The sequence below is a fragment of the Tachypleus tridentatus genome, chromosome 13 (assembly GCF_004210375.1).
Source record: "Tachypleus tridentatus isolate NWPU-2018 chromosome 13, ASM421037v1, whole genome shotgun sequence".
NCBI lineage: Eukaryota > Metazoa > Arthropoda > Merostomata > Xiphosura > Limulidae > Tachypleus > Tachypleus tridentatus.
The window spans coordinates 94,403,839-94,421,459 of record NC_134837.1 but is presented as its reverse complement, the minus strand read 5'-3'; the positions used below and the strand labels follow the sequence as shown (position 1 = coordinate 94,421,459).

General features: G+C 31.0%; 1 protein-coding gene across 1 annotated transcript in view; it reads right to left on the bottom strand.

The window, feature by feature from the left end:
• Positions 1-17,621, bottom strand: part of LOC143236631 (uncharacterized) — a 202,202-nt gene that overhangs the window by 88,378 nt on the left and 96,203 nt on the right. Inside the window, exons 12-16 of the mRNA XM_076474973.1 lie at positions 11,176-11,238; positions 10,674-10,772; positions 8,329-8,382; positions 5,733-5,829; positions 5,133-5,255 (exon numbers count right to left, since the gene is read on the bottom strand). Coding sequence (XP_076331088.1) covers positions 5,133-5,255; positions 5,733-5,829; positions 8,329-8,382; positions 10,674-10,772; positions 11,176-11,238 — 436 coding nt within the window. The remainder of the gene's footprint in view (positions 1-5,132; positions 5,256-5,732; positions 5,830-8,328; positions 8,383-10,673; positions 10,773-11,175; positions 11,239-17,621) is intronic.

The following is a 17,621-nucleotide window of genomic DNA, read 5'->3' as shown; positions in this document are numbered from 1 at the left end:
AAAGCATGGCAGCAAAGAATTCTGTTCATTTTAGGAACTACAAGATATGTTTTGAAACTATCCTTGCAGTTTTAAGCATGTTGGAAGATTGGTGTGCTTTACATGTGTAAACATTAAGTACTGAATAACAGAAGTTGTTAAATAAATTTTTAAATGTTTAATACTTTCAGTAGGCTTACACCTATGGATTTATTGGATAAATTGGATAAGTTCGTTTTAATAAATGGGAGATAGGATAACCTTATACTAAAGTACAGTAATCTCTGCAGGGTTCACACACAGTTTCACACTCATTTCCCTGATAATATTACCAAAGTTTCCCTTGAAGTACAGTGAAAAATTTTTCAGTCTAGTGAGATAAACTTTCAGTGTATAGCTTAGTATTCTTAAAATCACCAACCACTTTCAGCATTATAAAATGCTGCACTAGCCTAAGTTGTACATCAGAAGATATTTGGACTTGTTTTTAAAGTGATAACTGCATCAGATGGAGAGCATTTACTGATGTTTTATTTTTGTATGTGTTTATAAATTATCTTAAAATTTAAATTATGTTCTTCACTTCTGGATTGACATTTCATATTCTGTAACAACAAAAAAATTAATTTTCCTGCCCAACAGTCAAATTCCCTCAGTTTTAATGACATTTTCTTATCAATTTTAATTTCTATAACTTTCTATTATTTTACAACTTTGAGGAAACCCAATCTGTAAATGATCAAGAAAGAATATGTTCAGTTCTCGTGAAATTTGAGGAAAATGTTTCTGTAACCACTGCACTAAAGTTTAACGTGATTTTAAAGAATTAAATAGAAGCCAATTACAACAGAAAGAAAAACAGTTTTGCAATAACATAGAAACAATAAATCCTTATTGAAATGAAAATAGCTGATCCACCTATGACAACTAAAACCAAATATATCATTGTATGAAAGTGTCTTTTTGAAATTAAATGTTAAAATTAGTTTTCCAGTGACATATATATACAAGAGAAATTAATTTTTAATTATTTGACTGAACTTAACATATAAATAATACTATAAACCTAAAAACAAATATAATGCAATGAACAAGTGCATCAGAAATTTATTTTTAGCTCATTTATATTTTGTACACAAGAAAAAAAAAGACAAGTTTTATTGAATTTACACCTGGTAAAACTATTAATGTCTTAAAGTAAATATACAATAAATAAAAATATACATCTTGTTTTTCCCACTACTGATGTTACCTATTGAGTATACTTAAGGCATTTATTCTTCCTAAGCACAATAAACTTGCTAAAGGCAAGAGTGAAACCAAATTTTTAAGCCTTCAGGTCACATTGAAATATGATAACTATATCTAACACACCCTTTAATTATGGTTTGTATTGTACAATGCTTTATAAAAAATTGTTTCATCTTATAAAAACTTTACACAAATAATACTGTTAAAAGTTGTGAATTTGAATGTGCCTCAGAGAAAGTAAATTAATAATTGAATATTTTGTTTATAAATTTCTTCACATGGGTTGTTACAATGTGATTATCCACAGACTATTCTTCTATTCCAGACTTGAAGATTTTGTTTATGAACAACAAATGTCATTAAGTATTAATCCCATTTGTTTTGGAGATGTTGGTGCTATTTTCTTCATACAAAACTACAGAATGGGCTATCTGTACACTCTCCACAGTGGAGAATCAAATCCCTGTTTTTAAATAGTGTAAATCTGTAAACTTACAGCTGACTCACAATGAGACTTTGTGGTGAGGGAAAAAAACATACCTTAAACCACTAGTGTTCATGCTGAAGTAGTTTCAGTTATTTATTTTATAATGTGCCATTTGCTGTCTATATTTTATTTTTTTTGTATGACTTTATTTGAACACAGCAGCATTTGAAATTATTATTTTTTAATTATGTATGAAAACCTTTTAGAGGTTTAATCATCACATATATTATCAAACATAGCAATGTATTCATATTTAAAAAAGTTACTAACTCAGGAACACAAGAGTCTATTCCAAATGACGATATGGTAAAATTCACAGTGTTAATTTATAATAGATAATAATTACAAAAAAAATACACATTTAAAGACAGACAGATGACTTTCTTACAGATTTGAGATGGTTCTTTAAAATCTAATGAGTATACATATGTTTGAGAAAAATGCAATTTCAATAACTGTTTTGATTAATTGTATAAGGCTTGTCCATGTCAAGTTTAAGTTGGTATTAACACAACACTATTTTACTTATTTAAAACAAGCAGACTTACCTGCAAAATATTAAAAATCTTATCTTGTTGAGTTTGAATGCATATTATAAACAAAATAGGACTCAAAAGTTCCAAGTTTCCTTTATGAATTAGCACACCATATACACTGTTTACTTACAACACTACAATTATCCATCTTTCTCATGGTTTATATGTTTCTGTACATCTTATATGCTTTCGACTTTCCTAAGTTAAAATTTTTTTTAACATTAATACTGTTACAATGTTATTTCTAACGACTTATTAAGGTTGTTTATTTTTGAATTTTATGCAAAGCTACACGAATTTTTCATGAGTTGCTATCTGCTCAATACGTTGTTCATCTGAAATTCTGTCTTATCACTCCCTCTTTAACTACTCATCTATCAACTTAGGGTTTCTACAAGTTTCATAAGTACATATTTTTCCATTTGTCAAATGCATCCTCTGTGATTTGGAAATGATGACTTCTTTATAGTTAGCATTTCTTATGAATTAAGGGAACAAAATTTTTAAGGTCTGTAGTCTTCTTCAATATGCCATTCTTACATTCATAGGTATAAAAATATAGGTTTTTTGTACATGCATGTCAAATTGTCCTGCCCTTATTAATTATCCTGTCACCATATTTTTGTACTCATAGAACAGTTGACTATGATGACATAAATCAAGAGGCTACAAGGAACTTTCTCATAATATTTATTTGCTGTGGTTTCGTGTTTTTCTGCGACTACATTCACATCTTTTTTTGTGAGCTGTTATTTTGTGAAATGTTCCAAAAAGGGTTCAGTTGTCCCTGCTTAATACATTTGTGACAATTTTGACACTTTCCTCATTTAGAAGAGATAACCTATAGAGGTAGAACCAATTCACCCGGCAGCCCAGTTCTTTTCTAAGTTGACATGCCCCACCACAGTTTACATTTCTCTTTTCAATCTAAGAGAAATTCTATTTCATTCTTCCTCCTATATTTTCTTCAGTAACGTTTGTTGCTTCTAGTTTCACAGTTGACTATTGTGTAGCCCTTGGTTAATGAAGCTAGATTATCCTCTTGGATAGCTTGAATGTTATCTCATTCTTGTAGATGTAACTCTTTAGTGGTATACCTGTTTTGTTGGCCTTTTTTTTGAAGTTGGTGTTTGTAAAATTGATTTTTTTCTACCTTTCATCCATAGTTTGCTTCACTTTTCCATGTATCTCTTTCATGACTGAGGCATGTCTGTTTTTACTGCAGGATACAGAGCTGTACTCTCAGCTACTTTCTATTGTCACAGAGGTTAAATACCCTGTTGTTACTATTATGTTTTCAATGGAAATTAAATCTGATCTTTACTTGCCCAGTTTCTCCTTTGTATCCTCACAACTGGTTTAGTCAATACTCTCTTTTTTTTTTAAAGATATTTTCTTGGGTAATTTGAGATGGAAACATTTTTCAATTGATATTTCTTTTATGCATTCGTTTTTATAAGAACGTTTTACATTTATATTTAAATGAAAACCTCTATCTGAGACTTTTGCTGCAATAGATGTTTAATTTTAAAATATAAACATTATTAGTTGTTTATATTTTATGATAACTGTCACTTCATGGATTTTTCTCCATCCATGTTAATAAACTGATTTGCACAGCTGATCCCTCTTGTTTTGCTTCTTTTAGTTCAGTGGTGCCCAGGGACTTACTGCTAATAATTTGATTTAGATACCCATGACTTGTGGAGAGGGCTGATTTTAAAGTTGTGTTTAATAACAAAGAACTACCCAAACCATCTTATTTCATATAACATTTTCAACCAAATTAGATGCAGATGTCAGGTTAAATCTCATCATATTTGATGACATTAGCTTCCTGGTCTGTATACAACTTGAAGGTCATGTTACAAGTTGACAAGGCTTGTCATGAGTAAGTAATTTAATAGTACGTGTTTGGGCTGCTCCCTCAAGAATCTTCTACTGCACACACAGGACATCTGTTTATGACACCACCCATGTACAGCTGTTGGACCTTCCAGTGCTATACTCTATTAGTGCTCTAAAAATAAATAATCCCTGTGCCACTATCAATTAGGAAGTCATGACCAAGAGATACCCTTTTGAGAAGAATCCCTACTTTCTATGTCTTGAAGGTTCAGTCTTTTTTGTATAAGACTAATCCACTCCCCTCATTCTTCCTGGACTCCAGTTTTACAAATTTGTTTCTCATTCTGGATTCTACTCTAACTTTGCCTATCTACTGTTTATATAGTTTAGCTTATTTTTCTACCCTGCATTTGTGGTTTGTCAGTTCCAACTTCCTGACTTTCAGTATTTCAGAAGTAAATCTGCATGAATTGTATGCTTTTAGAATTAAAATGAATTTCAAACAAGCACTTACATCTGAAATAAGTTCCGTCTAACATCACCACAACTAAACCTTCATGACAATTATAGTATTCAAACAAATCTGGCTTATTGCAGTAAAGCAGAGCTTACATAAAAGCCATTGTGATGTGGGCAATAACTCACATGGAAAGTATAATGTTTTATTGAAAATATAAGTTCAAATTTAACAAGGCTTTCAGTATTTTAATGAGTACTTCTTTAAAATTAATTTTAATTCTAAGAAATGTGAAATACAACTGGCTATTTAAGTTATGTATATATATTCCCTTTAATTGTATGCAATCGTGAACAAGCTTATATCCTGCTCTACTGGAATATGATGCAATAGGTACTCACAAAACTTGCAAAAATTGTCAAGTATTATGTAATTATAAAACTATAAAATATCTCTAAGTTGTGTGATTATATCATTGTTATTGCAATGGTCAGTATAGTAGTAATTAAACTAGGTTTAAAAGTTTAAAATATACTATAAATGTTTCTGATTCATATTATTATGACTTTAATACCATCTTCTCCAGAATCTCCTTTCTGGCTACATCCTGGAGGGCCTTCTTCACCTTTCCGTCCTGGAGGTCCTGGTTTACCTTGCCTTCCTTTCATTCCTATATATCCATCTCTTCCAGGCTTACCTTAAATATTAATGCAGTGAAATGTTTAGTTTCACTACAGGAGATTACAATATTCACAAACAGTTAACAAAGCAGTACTCCTACTTTGATAATTTAAAAATAAGAACTGGTATGCCAAACATTCTTTGGTTGTGAACATTTATGGGTATTACCTTGGTTACTTATAATAAAACCCATTCTTACAAAAATGTACATTTTTAAGATAAAATATCACTACAAATAAGAAACACACACATATGTATATGTGTGGGCATAAATGTTTTTAACATACTTCTACCATTCATATAAAAACTTGTGTATACAAGCAACAAAATTCACAATATCTGTATTTGCTTTCTACATAAAGATGCATTTAGTTTAAATACAAAGAATTTAGCTTAAAAGATAAAAGTTTATTTGATTCAAACAGATATAGGAAAATATAGATTTTAAATCACAAATCTGATATTTTGATGGAATGGATCAAAATCTATTAACCTGGAATTCCTTGAGGTCCTCGGAAGCCAATTGGACCTTGAGGCCCAGGTGGGCCAGGAACTGGATCTCCATCTGTTATTATTTGCCCTGGTGGGCCCTGATGAAAATAAAAATATTTCCTTAAGATTTTCTTTTAAACTAAACAAGAGTAAAAGTACTATAATGCAGGCCCGGCATGGCCAAGCATGTTAAGGCATGCGACTCGTAATCTGAGGGTCGCAGGTTTGCATCCCCATTGCGCTAAACATGCTCTCCCTTCCAGCCGTGGGGGCATTATAACGTAACATCAATCCCACTATTCATTGATAAAAGTGTAGCCCAAGAGTTGGCAGTGGGTGGTGGTGACTAGCTGCCTTCCCTCTAGTCTTACACTGCTAAATTAGGGACGGCTAGCACAGATAGCCCTTGAGTAGCTTTGTGCGAAATTCAAAAAACAAAACAAACAAACTATAGTGCAATACACTAAAAATAAGCTTAGAATTATATTAAAATTGAGTGGCATAATTTTATGTTTTAAATATAACATCACTACCAAATCTGATTATCTATAACTTATGCCTCCAACGGTTCAGTCTATTTAACTTAGTTGCTCCACAGTTTTTCAGAAACAAGGTTTGACAAATGTTTAACTCATAATCTAAAATAATCAACTCAAGTTGGTCAGTACAGGTATTTATGGTTCACTAGAAATACTATTTAATTCTGTTTTGTTTATTCTGACTCGATGAAGTTTTTGCCAGAAAAGTATGAAGTTGACTTTGTCCTGGCTGTTTCTATTTTCCCTTTATTGTTCTCTGCCAACAGGTATACTGCTTCATTGCTGCATGTTGTGCAAGGTTGATGACAACATCTCTTACTAGAAGAACTGATGACACACAGAGGTAACATCCTCTCATATGGTGAATGAAAATTATCAGCATACAAGTGGATCTACTTCTTTTGAGAACATCCAATTTTTTACATTAAACAAGAAACATTAGTTTAAACAATAAAAACAGAATATGAAGCAAGATGATTGACAGGAAGAAATCTTGAAGAATGTAAGCTACTTAATAAATTCATGAGTCCATTAGAAGGCAACTCTCCAGTATTATATTACAAGTACACCACTGTGTTTTTGTCTTTGACATGAAATAAAAATGATTTCATCTGATATAATACTTCATGTCCAGCCTATTTATTTCTTTGCCTGAACTCAATTAGTCTAGTAAGATTCAGATTTATTTCATAATTTATTCCACAATTCCTTCTGTTATAAAGTACACTTATATAATATGCTTTGAACAAATCAGATTAATCTGACACTACCAAAACTATAACTGTATTTCTTACACAGATAGTTTTCTTCCAGCACTGTTTGGAAAAAAGTTGGTAAAAATGTGGTTATTTAAAATGGTTTAAAAGATTATTTTTCAATTCTACTTCTGTTATACCAATAATTACATATGAAATTTTTAAGATTACACCTTGCACTTGGTGTATTCATAAATCTTTATCATGTTGAAGGTATTATCATTTATGAAAGATACGTTATGGCCTTTAACAGTGACATTAAACACTGCCTACTTAAACACATCAATTCTATTTGCTAAAAAAAAAAAAACAGAAATCATGAATAACTTTTACCAGCAGACTCTTTAAGTTACATACTCTGATGTTATTCTAAAAATATATAACATAATGTAAGCTATTTATACTATGATACATATTTCAGACAAATGTGTAGTTAACAAGTACAATATAGAATAATTTGTTTGAAGTTATAAGAACAAAGCTACACAATGGGCTATCTTTTCTCTGCCCACCCAGGGTATCAAAACCAAGTTTCTAGCACTGCATGTCCACAGATATTCTGCTGGGGTATGTACACACAAATGTTGTACATTAAATTTCCCTAGCTGGATATTTTGTAAAAAAGAAAAAAGCAAATAATTTTTATAAGTTAAAAAACAAATTTTACATGAAAAAAATAATCAAAATTATAAACCATCATACTATTTTCAAAATACCTAAACCTCAGATATACATACAAATTAACCACACAAATTGTACTTGAGCTTTCAGTTATGCAAGAAAATAAGCTTTGGATTTTGTGACAATAAACATAAATATGTTGTTTTAATTTCATATGATAAAAAACAAAATCCCCAAGATATAAAAGTATAATGAAATAAATACAGTTAATTTGATTGTGAAAAGTATATTAAATATATATGTATATATTATTAATTGATTACATATTTCACAAGTACTTACTGGAGGACCTTGAAGAACAGGTCTTCCAGGTCACTTTTATGAACATCCACACTAAAAAAAATAGACTATAGCATTCTATCTCTTTTTTTTCATTGTCATTTTCCCATAGGAATACAATAATCTAATCTTGTACCAAATTTTCTTCTAAACATCATTCCTGTGTCAATTCTAAAAATATGCTAAAAAGGCACATTTATAACAATAGAGTTCAAAGGTAAGAACATTGTGTACCACAAAAATAAATCATACCAGCAAACACATAAATAAAGTATTCAATTATTTATTATTATTTTTTAATTATACCCCTTGAAAAATTAATTTATATTTTAGAAATACTTACCGGAGGACCTTGGGGACCAGGACTTCCAGGCCATCCTTTAAAACCTGGTAAGCCCTGCAGTGAAAAAGAATTCCAGTGTACCTCATGCACATGATAAAAAGAAACTTTTCCACTCTAATTAGCAGTTCTTTCTTTAATACAAATACATAAAAACATTATTTATTAACAAACTATAATCACATGTACAAAACATTATTCAGAAACACTAACTATGAAGTTCATAATATTTTAATATTCTTGATAGATTTTCATGTGATCAAGTTCCATAATATGTCTAAGCTTTCTTCAGCAGAATAGTATTTTGCTTCCTTGTGCAGTAGCATATTAATTACAGGTTTAAGGAAGTGTTTTTACTGTTATTATAATAGCCGAGTCTTGGAATTTAATATATAATTTAAACATAAAAAGTGCATAAACATCTGACTGCAAGTAGTGCTAAAAGTACATTTAAAATTAATACAGTAATAATAACATCATTGTATTTTCAGGACAGCTAGTATTGGTTTTAAAACTTTAATTAAAATAAAGTACAGAACAACATTACCTCCTTCTTAGGTCATTTTCAGATAAACCTGAAGGAGACCTAAGAAGACTGAAATACATTTTTACTTCAAGTGAGTTTCTTGTCATCACAAATAATAACTCTATTACTACTTTATTAATAGTATTCTAATTACATAGCCAACATTTTTATTTTTATTTCAATTCTAAATAATTTTGCTTCACATGGAGGTCCTTTTTTAAATTGGTTTAACATGAAGATATCTGGTTAGTGGTGATATACTTTTAGAGAAGGTAATGTACGCTTGTCTAAATTAAGTATAATTTGTTTGGCTTTGCATCAATTGCTAGTAACAAAAAAAATCTATTAAGAAATTGCAACATAATTGTAATAGTTTTTGACTGGTATGGGAATGTGTGTGTATGTATGTCCTGTTAAAAATCTTAAATGGGTAAAGATTCAGGGTTATGTATATAAATAACAATATTTCAAAACACATAATTTATTTGTGGGACTTGAATCAGGCTCTTGAGAAGTTAGATTGTAACTCTGATTTTGCACCTGTTAAGAACAAGGACCTTTTAAGGATAAAATTTAGAGTGTCAGGTGTAATAATCTTGTCTTCTTGCCTTGGTTTTCAAATAGATTTTTTGTATTATATTTTAGTTTGATGAGAAGGTTAAAAAGTTGAACTCCTAAAGCTAAGCTTTTTTAAGATTTGTTTCTGAAACCAACTCAGATGTTTGTTCTAAAGTTATGTGCACAACTACAATTTGAAATAAAAACACAATGGAAGAAAAATATTGCCATTATGTATAAAAAATGTTGTATAAAGTGACAAAAATCGTATAACCTAAGCATTTTAAAAAAATAACCTTTCAAAAGTGCTCAGGTTATATGGTTTTTATTATTTTGTACCAAGACTTCTTGAATCTATGTGTTTTATTGACATCATAACAGTATAAAAATTCTGTATTCTTTTATTTTTTAATTGAAGATTATTTTCACTGAGCATGAGTTCCTTGTTTTTAGTTTATAAATAATGATTCAATAGCCATGAGACAGTATTAGAAGGGATACAGTTTTAAGAACAGACATCTGTAAGCCAATCAATGAACAGTGAGTTTCTTTACACATGCTTCAGAGAAACTTTTGAGTTATATATGGGTAAACATTGGCTAAAAGTATTTCTATATTAAACTATTTTCTTTTTGTTCAGTAAGCACCAATTTTTTACACAAAACCATGTGTAACTGTCTATGTAACCAGTTACTCATTATACTCATTACAGTCACTAACACGTCAAAATAAGTGTTGCACACTGGAACTGATTTTGTGTTTAAAACTGAAATTAACACACTTCACCTACTAATATTTCACATAAATTGTATTAAATGTTTTCCAACATTAGCTAACACAGCTATAATCTAACACTCTGTATCTTGGATAGATTTCACATTATTAACATAGGATAAACAACTGTTCTGTAATACAGATGTAAGAAAAGCCAGTCTTCAACATCTTAGAAAAAGTAAAAATCTAGTACACTTTCTAAATGCACTGCAATAATACATGATCAATTTAAATTTTTGAAGCAATAGCAAATGTATATTGTTCTGCAATTCCAAAACAAGGTTAATTGGAAAGAAATACTTATTTTAAATTACTTATGTCTTCTACACCTGATTCAGTATATATATAGTTAGTAGTTTCTTTAATACTCTCTGATCTGATGTCAGTGAGATTTATATTAAATTATGTTATGCAAGAAGTTTATTTTTCAAAATTGTCATTCAATACTAAATATCTTATTTTAATGTACATTAAAAACACAGTTTATTACCTTTGGGCCAATTATCCCATTTATTCCATCAATTCCAGGTTCACCTTTTGGGCCCTTTTGTCCAAATTCACCAACAAATCCTTTCTTTCCTCTTTCACCCTTCATAACAAACATATGATACTAAAACACCATGAAATATCTTTTCTCAGAAAATTTGACAAAGACAACTCTTATGTATTTGCACTTTTTATACTTTAATTATGTACATAATTATAGCATGTATAAGTATTAAAACTATATGAAAAACTATACTTAATACAAAAAAATAACATCACATGCAATTCTACATTTAATGAAAAATCAAGAAATTTAATGTTTTTTTAAAACACTTAATAATACAGACATTTGTTCTGATTTTATAACAGCTTATCTTGCATTATGCAAATGGTGGTTCATCTATGAATATTTTAGTGGAACTTGAGATATTTTTACAAAATTTAAAAATACCATAGAAGTTTAAAATCCACATATAGTGAATAAAAGCAATAAAACAGTTTCTTACAATTGAGCCAGGATATCCCATATCACCTTTCATTCCTTTAATTCCTGGTTGACCTGGGTATCCCTAGATTTGTGCAAAAGAGAAACCCATAAGATATTTGTGTAAAATGTATATAGAAACTAAAAAGCAACCTGAAAAATATATAGAATGAAAATGCATAAGTGACTTAAAAGTTAACAAATTAGCTAAAACAACTTCCAAAGCATTTTTCAAACAAAATCTATATGAATGATCAAAAAATTCTGAGAATAAACTAGAAATTCAGAACAATTATCTCTTACAGAGAGGACTCATGCAAATAAAAGAAATACTTGATCACTCTTAATAGGTACCAGGTGCTCTCACTGTTCACTAATTATACCACTACCTCCTGATTGGTTCAGTCAGTCATACGTTTCATAATTCTTAGTAGCAATATAAATTAATATTACACTTTATTCTTACCTTTTTTTTTTTCTTATGTCACAATTTTATTACATTTCTTTACTTTTGTCACATCAAAATGGTAAGAAATATTCATAGATTGATGACATTTTAAGTAATTTATATTTCATGGATTTGCCATTTACTGAAGTCATAGCTTTGGCTAAAATCTGAACTGCATTTAGTTGTTTTAAAAACAGTATTTTTATGTTAAAGAGATAACTTTACAAATCCACAAGTAGTAATATTTTCTGCAAACTGGGAATGGAGAGATGGGACAATGCATAATCCACAGTTTAGATGATCCAGCCCTGGACTTAATTAAGCACTTAAAAGAGGCACAATTGGAAGACTGGAATATATCATTATCCAACATCAGTTTGATTTTGTTGAAAACTAAGCAATCCATCACCTTAAGTTCAAGGAAAGCTCAGAAGAGGTATGCCTCTAAGAATCTAGCTGTTTACATGTTCAATGTGCTCAGTCTGTACAGTAAAGCATACCATCTGATGGTTTTCAGAAATTGAGAAGACTTGTTTTTGTTAGAGCAAAGCCACTTGGATTATCTGCTGTGTCCACCACAGGGAATCAAACCTTGGATTGTAGCATTGTAATTAAGAAGACTTCTTCATAGATAAGTCCACTGAAGTACTTCTAGATGAAAAATTGAGGTATCAAATGGTTGTAAAAGACATTATTACCCTTATATAATTTTTATCAGGACAAGTTATGAAGCAGTAATTTCTAACTGGTCATATGAGAAAGAAGCCTCTAACAGCAGTTGCTATGGCTACCTATACCCCAGACAAAATATTTAAATCCAAGTATCTCTATCTCATCAAGTTGAGTAGCTATACAAATATCAATGCACTGTGCTTTCATTGTATAAACATGATTATTCCAGTCTTCCCATGGTTTTATTGCAGCAAATTATGCCAAAAATGCTTCCACCCAGTTGTAATTTTGATAGAAAGGAACAAAGTATATATTTTGGGTGTATGTAGTATTTTCAGTTACTTGGAAATGAAGTACCTGTACTTTGCCCACCAACAAAGTAGATAAAATTATTGCCCAGCATGTCCAAGACAGCTAACAACAAGTGATGAATACTTCTGCTGCAACTCCAGAAAGCTAGTAGAGCAAAGTTAATCCTGGTCACTGACTTGTGCATCACATGGTAGACAATATATACTGAAAGGCTTGTTGGTCAGCCAAACTCTCTTGGGGTTTTTGTGGAGCTTGATAAATACCTTTAAGTATACAAGAGAGAGAGATCAGTTCTTGGTGGCCAGAATGCTGGTAAGTCTCAGGTATATCAGGCCTTTCAAGTAAAATAGCCAAACTGGCAGTGGATGCCAATTTTATTCTGGTAATTGGCAACAGACTAGACATGAGTGGAGAGAAAGTGGATGCCAATTTTATTCTGGTAATTGGCAACAGACTAGACATGAGTGGAGAGAAAACTCCAGCTATATACAGGAAATACTGAACACAGGAAAGTTAGTCATCTCTAACCTTGGTTCTTGCAATAGTATCCTTAATATGGTCTTACTGTAGAAATTATTTAACAATTTCACCTGTGCAACATTGCAACAGGTGCAACCAATGTTCCATTAGATATCAACTATATATCAATATCTATTAGACTGAGCCCAAGAAAAGTGGAATGTATAAGTGTATGTAGCAAATGGAACTAAAGTACACTTATACACAGGTGTTGTTCACTGGTTTAGAATGGATGAGCTACAGTGTGTCAGTGTCATTTAATGTGCTTAAAATAGAGCACAATCATAAATGAAGTTGTTTTGATTGTATAAGAAAACAGAAAGCACTGTCCAAGTATAGATGAAGTCTCAGTGCTGTTTCATAATAATTGGTAATCAGTTATCCAGCTTTATGCTGGAATCTGTACTGTAATTAAATTAAGTATATAAAAGTCCATGTGAATGGTAATGCTAAGGTCACATATATCACACCACACTTGTAAGTACTCAGCTACCAACATATCTGAGATTGTTGCTTAAGGACTGTGCAAACAATCTGGATCCAAAGCAGCAAAAGCAACTCAGTGACTTGTTGGATGAATGTGCATTTATGAAATCAGATGGTAATTGGGCCAAACAATGGCAATGCACTACTACAGAAAAACAGGCTATGGATGTTCAATGAAGCAATAGTCACACCAACGTTTCTGTGTTACTAGGGACATAACAACTACTGAAATATAGCAGGTATTAAAGGACAGGATCACAGAATCTTTGGGGAGTGTTTGTGCATCTCCAGTAGTGATTTTTCAGAAAAAAGGAAGGAACTATGTTCATTTTAGATTAAATAAGTCAGTAACCATATTGATGCCTTTCACTTGCCATGAGCAGATGAATATTTGGATTTATTGGAAAATTTTCATTAGTTTAACACTTTAAATATGGGATGTGAATGCTGGGATGTTGTAAGTGAATGATGATTCCAAGGCTAAAGCTCCTTTTACTATAGACAGTAGTACCAATGCCTACTCTCATTAAAATTTAGCCATACATTGAAGAGAACAAATAATATGAATAAGCATTCCTATTCCCAAAGCTTGCTTTATTAGGAGCTTCAATGCTGGCTTATCTATGACAAGACAATGAATTTCTGTCAGATAATGGCACCAGTGATAATGGAGACAGAGCATTATTATAACAGTTAAATAATGAAGCAGAACATGAAATTGCATAAAAGAGTCATATGCCTTCTGATCACAGATAATATATGATGAAGAAAGATCTGATTGAAACTTTAGCCTTCAAAAAATATTACAGACACCATGTGTATGGAAGGAAGTTCACCATCCCAATGAAACATACTCTGAAGACATGATTAATGAGCTTCAAAATGTGGAAGATATAAAAGTACATTGGAAAACAATGGTGTAAAAAATATGACTCTGTCATTTTCTGCCACATGGGAACAAGGATTGATTATATCACCACATGGTAAAATCCTGTACATTCACTGAATATCTTAATCTTGGATACTGATTAGGTGTTGAATCCACTTTTGCTCTGGAAATGTCAAGTCATACAGTTGGAGATTTCAACAGTTGATGAATGTTACAGTTAACACTGGGTAGAGCAAATGAAGGTTTCTGATTCATCATGGATACTCCCTACCTTGCAAAAAGGAAGAGCTTAGCCAACATAGATGCAGGTAACCTATGACACTTATACAATCAGAAGCACATATAAGTATACAGTCCCACTGTAATTATCTAATGACTTGTGGTCCCCACAGCTCTAATGCAAGAGATTCTCTAGAATTTGCACAGCATATTGTTACTTGCCCTTGTGCTAACATTCACAAGCTATGCTACTGGAGACATTCAAGTTCAAACGTTTGGAACTAGTATGAATACTGTGGTGTGTTATGCCCATGAAAGAGATGGCCCAAAACTAAGTGAACTTCAGAAGAAATTGGATTTCTTTTGAAGAGAATAGTTTTTAAATTGTTGGTCCAATCTCAGAGGCTAAATGAAGTGAAGTGACATATTTGTTGCCATCAAAAAGCTTTATGCACCTTAAGTGTAACAAGAGTATTGGACAGCAGCCAATTGTTCTCTAAGTATAAAGTGTGATGAAGATGTGACATTGTCCTATAAGTCCTGATGTGATATCTTACGAGAACAAGTAATGTAAAGCATTAAGTGTATTTTGGTTGGGATTAACACTTATTGTATGTCATGGTGTACACAGCAATTGAGCAGAGACCTATAACCTGTTTGCTGTCAATGTACATGTTCTGGTAGGAAATTCTGATACCTGTAAGTGTGCTATTTCATTCTTTCCCTAAAATGGACATCCCACAACATTCACAACAATATGTGGAGTGCTTAAGGTTTACATTAGTTAATGAGCATAAGTTTGTAGGAAAGCAACCGAGTTGAAAAGTAAACCATATTATCCACTGTCTGACACATATAACAGAGGAAGCTTAACAATAGGTACTGGTTGAGCAGTAATCCAATGAAGCATGAAGGACAAGAAGTTCACAGGTGTTAGAGATGCATCCTCTTCTATGGGCTATACAAAGTGTGATTACATGGAATGCCCACACAAATGTTGTTTAATGAAAGTATAGTTTTAGCATACTGTCTCTAGAAGTGATTTTAGAGCAGGTCACGGTTTAAACTTAGCAGTTATGACCCTTTTATAATCTATACACCTGGCTGCACTTCTGACAGATTAGCAATCACATAATCTGAAATTTTGAATCTGTGTAATCAAATTAAGAAGACTTCATTGTGGATAAGTCCAGTGAAGAACGTACAGATGAAACAATGAAGTAACAAATGGTTGTAAAAGACATTATTACTCTTATACTAGAAATTGCATGATCTTAAATCTTCAATCTGTGCCTTTGCCATAATCGTCTTATACCTTGACTAACTGGTAGGCAATCATTCTTTTCATCACCAACTTTCCGAAGTATCTAGACTACTGTATCATAAAACACCATATGGATGACAGCCAGTACAACTCCATAAAAGTTTATATTTCTAAGGCTCAGAGCATATACAACAGTTTTATTATCTAATTTCAGATTTTAGTGTAAGATCAACTCTAAAAGTGTTTTGTTTTTTGTGTTCAAAAACTTATGTTGACGGGTAGACATTTAATATCAATTTGTCCATAGAAATCATTTTCAAAACAAAATTTAAAGGCCCTTGTTTCCCTTCAAATTCTATTTGAGGTTTACCCAACCATTTCTAGTTATTAAGTTGAAAATCAATAAAATATCTGATATACATGAAAGTAAAAAAAAATTGTATACTGGACTCAAGTAAACAGTAATGCACCATGGTTGGCTGTAAGTGTAAATATCTGTTTTTGTGATCAAAACTTTGGAATATGAGATCACTTATGTTGGATAATTGATCTTTGTATCAACTTTTGTGAACTTCCAAAGTAACATTTTAATTTTTTATCATATGATACTCAAATCTAAATTTTCTAATAGTTTCAAATGTTTTTTTTCTGTTTTATGAGAAATTGGTTTCCCAATTAAAATTACCAAGGAAAATAGATTTTTCATTGTATAAATGACATTACAACATTTATAAGAATATTTATATTTGTTGTATTAGTATATGTAGATACTAAGAGCAAATTAATGGTTTCTTATATTTTGTCTAATGACAAACTACTTTCATTTTACAGTTTTCCTTTATTATCAATTTTTATATTCATGAAGATTATTTGGTATTTTATAAATATCTGTGATAACCTCATGTTGAAGTAATTTTCCCCAAGAATGACAAGATAGGATCTGCTGAATAACAGAAAATATATCATTAGATAAATTTGAAAAACGTTACTGGAGTCAGTTGTGCTTGCAGAAAAAAAAATGCATACACTATCAAACACACAAAGAAGTAATCTTTATTAACAATCACAAAGAACTGTGTGTGTGACAGTTGTCTTTCCCATAGAAGTATCTCTAACTGAAGTAAACTGTGTATTCCCTCTACATTTATCAAATATCTATAAATCTCTTCCACACTGACAAAACATGACTTGTGTCACTCTCATGACCCTTAGCCATTCCATCTTCAACCATCAAGAAGGTATTAATGACTAGATATCACTAGGCCAATGGCTACACTTATAAATTGTACACCTTTGCAGGAACCATTCCCACAGAAAGAAAAAAGTGATATTTTAGGTGATTAATACAGAAAAATGGACAATTAAAATAAAATAAGCTTAAGAACTTTCTTTATCAGTATGTTATGTGAAAAACACACATAACCTGAATAAATAAAAAAACTGTTGTAAAAATTCTACATTAATAGAGAGTTAACAAAATATAGTATATCTACATGTGACAGATTTAAGTTTCTTAAACTGGTCAAATCTTGAAAAATATTATTAAAGACTATGAATGAAAAAATCATTTACAATGAAGATATAAAGCTAATTATTCATTGTATTTTAATACTACAGGTTTTACTTTTCTTATTATTAATTTATGACTACGTATATTTA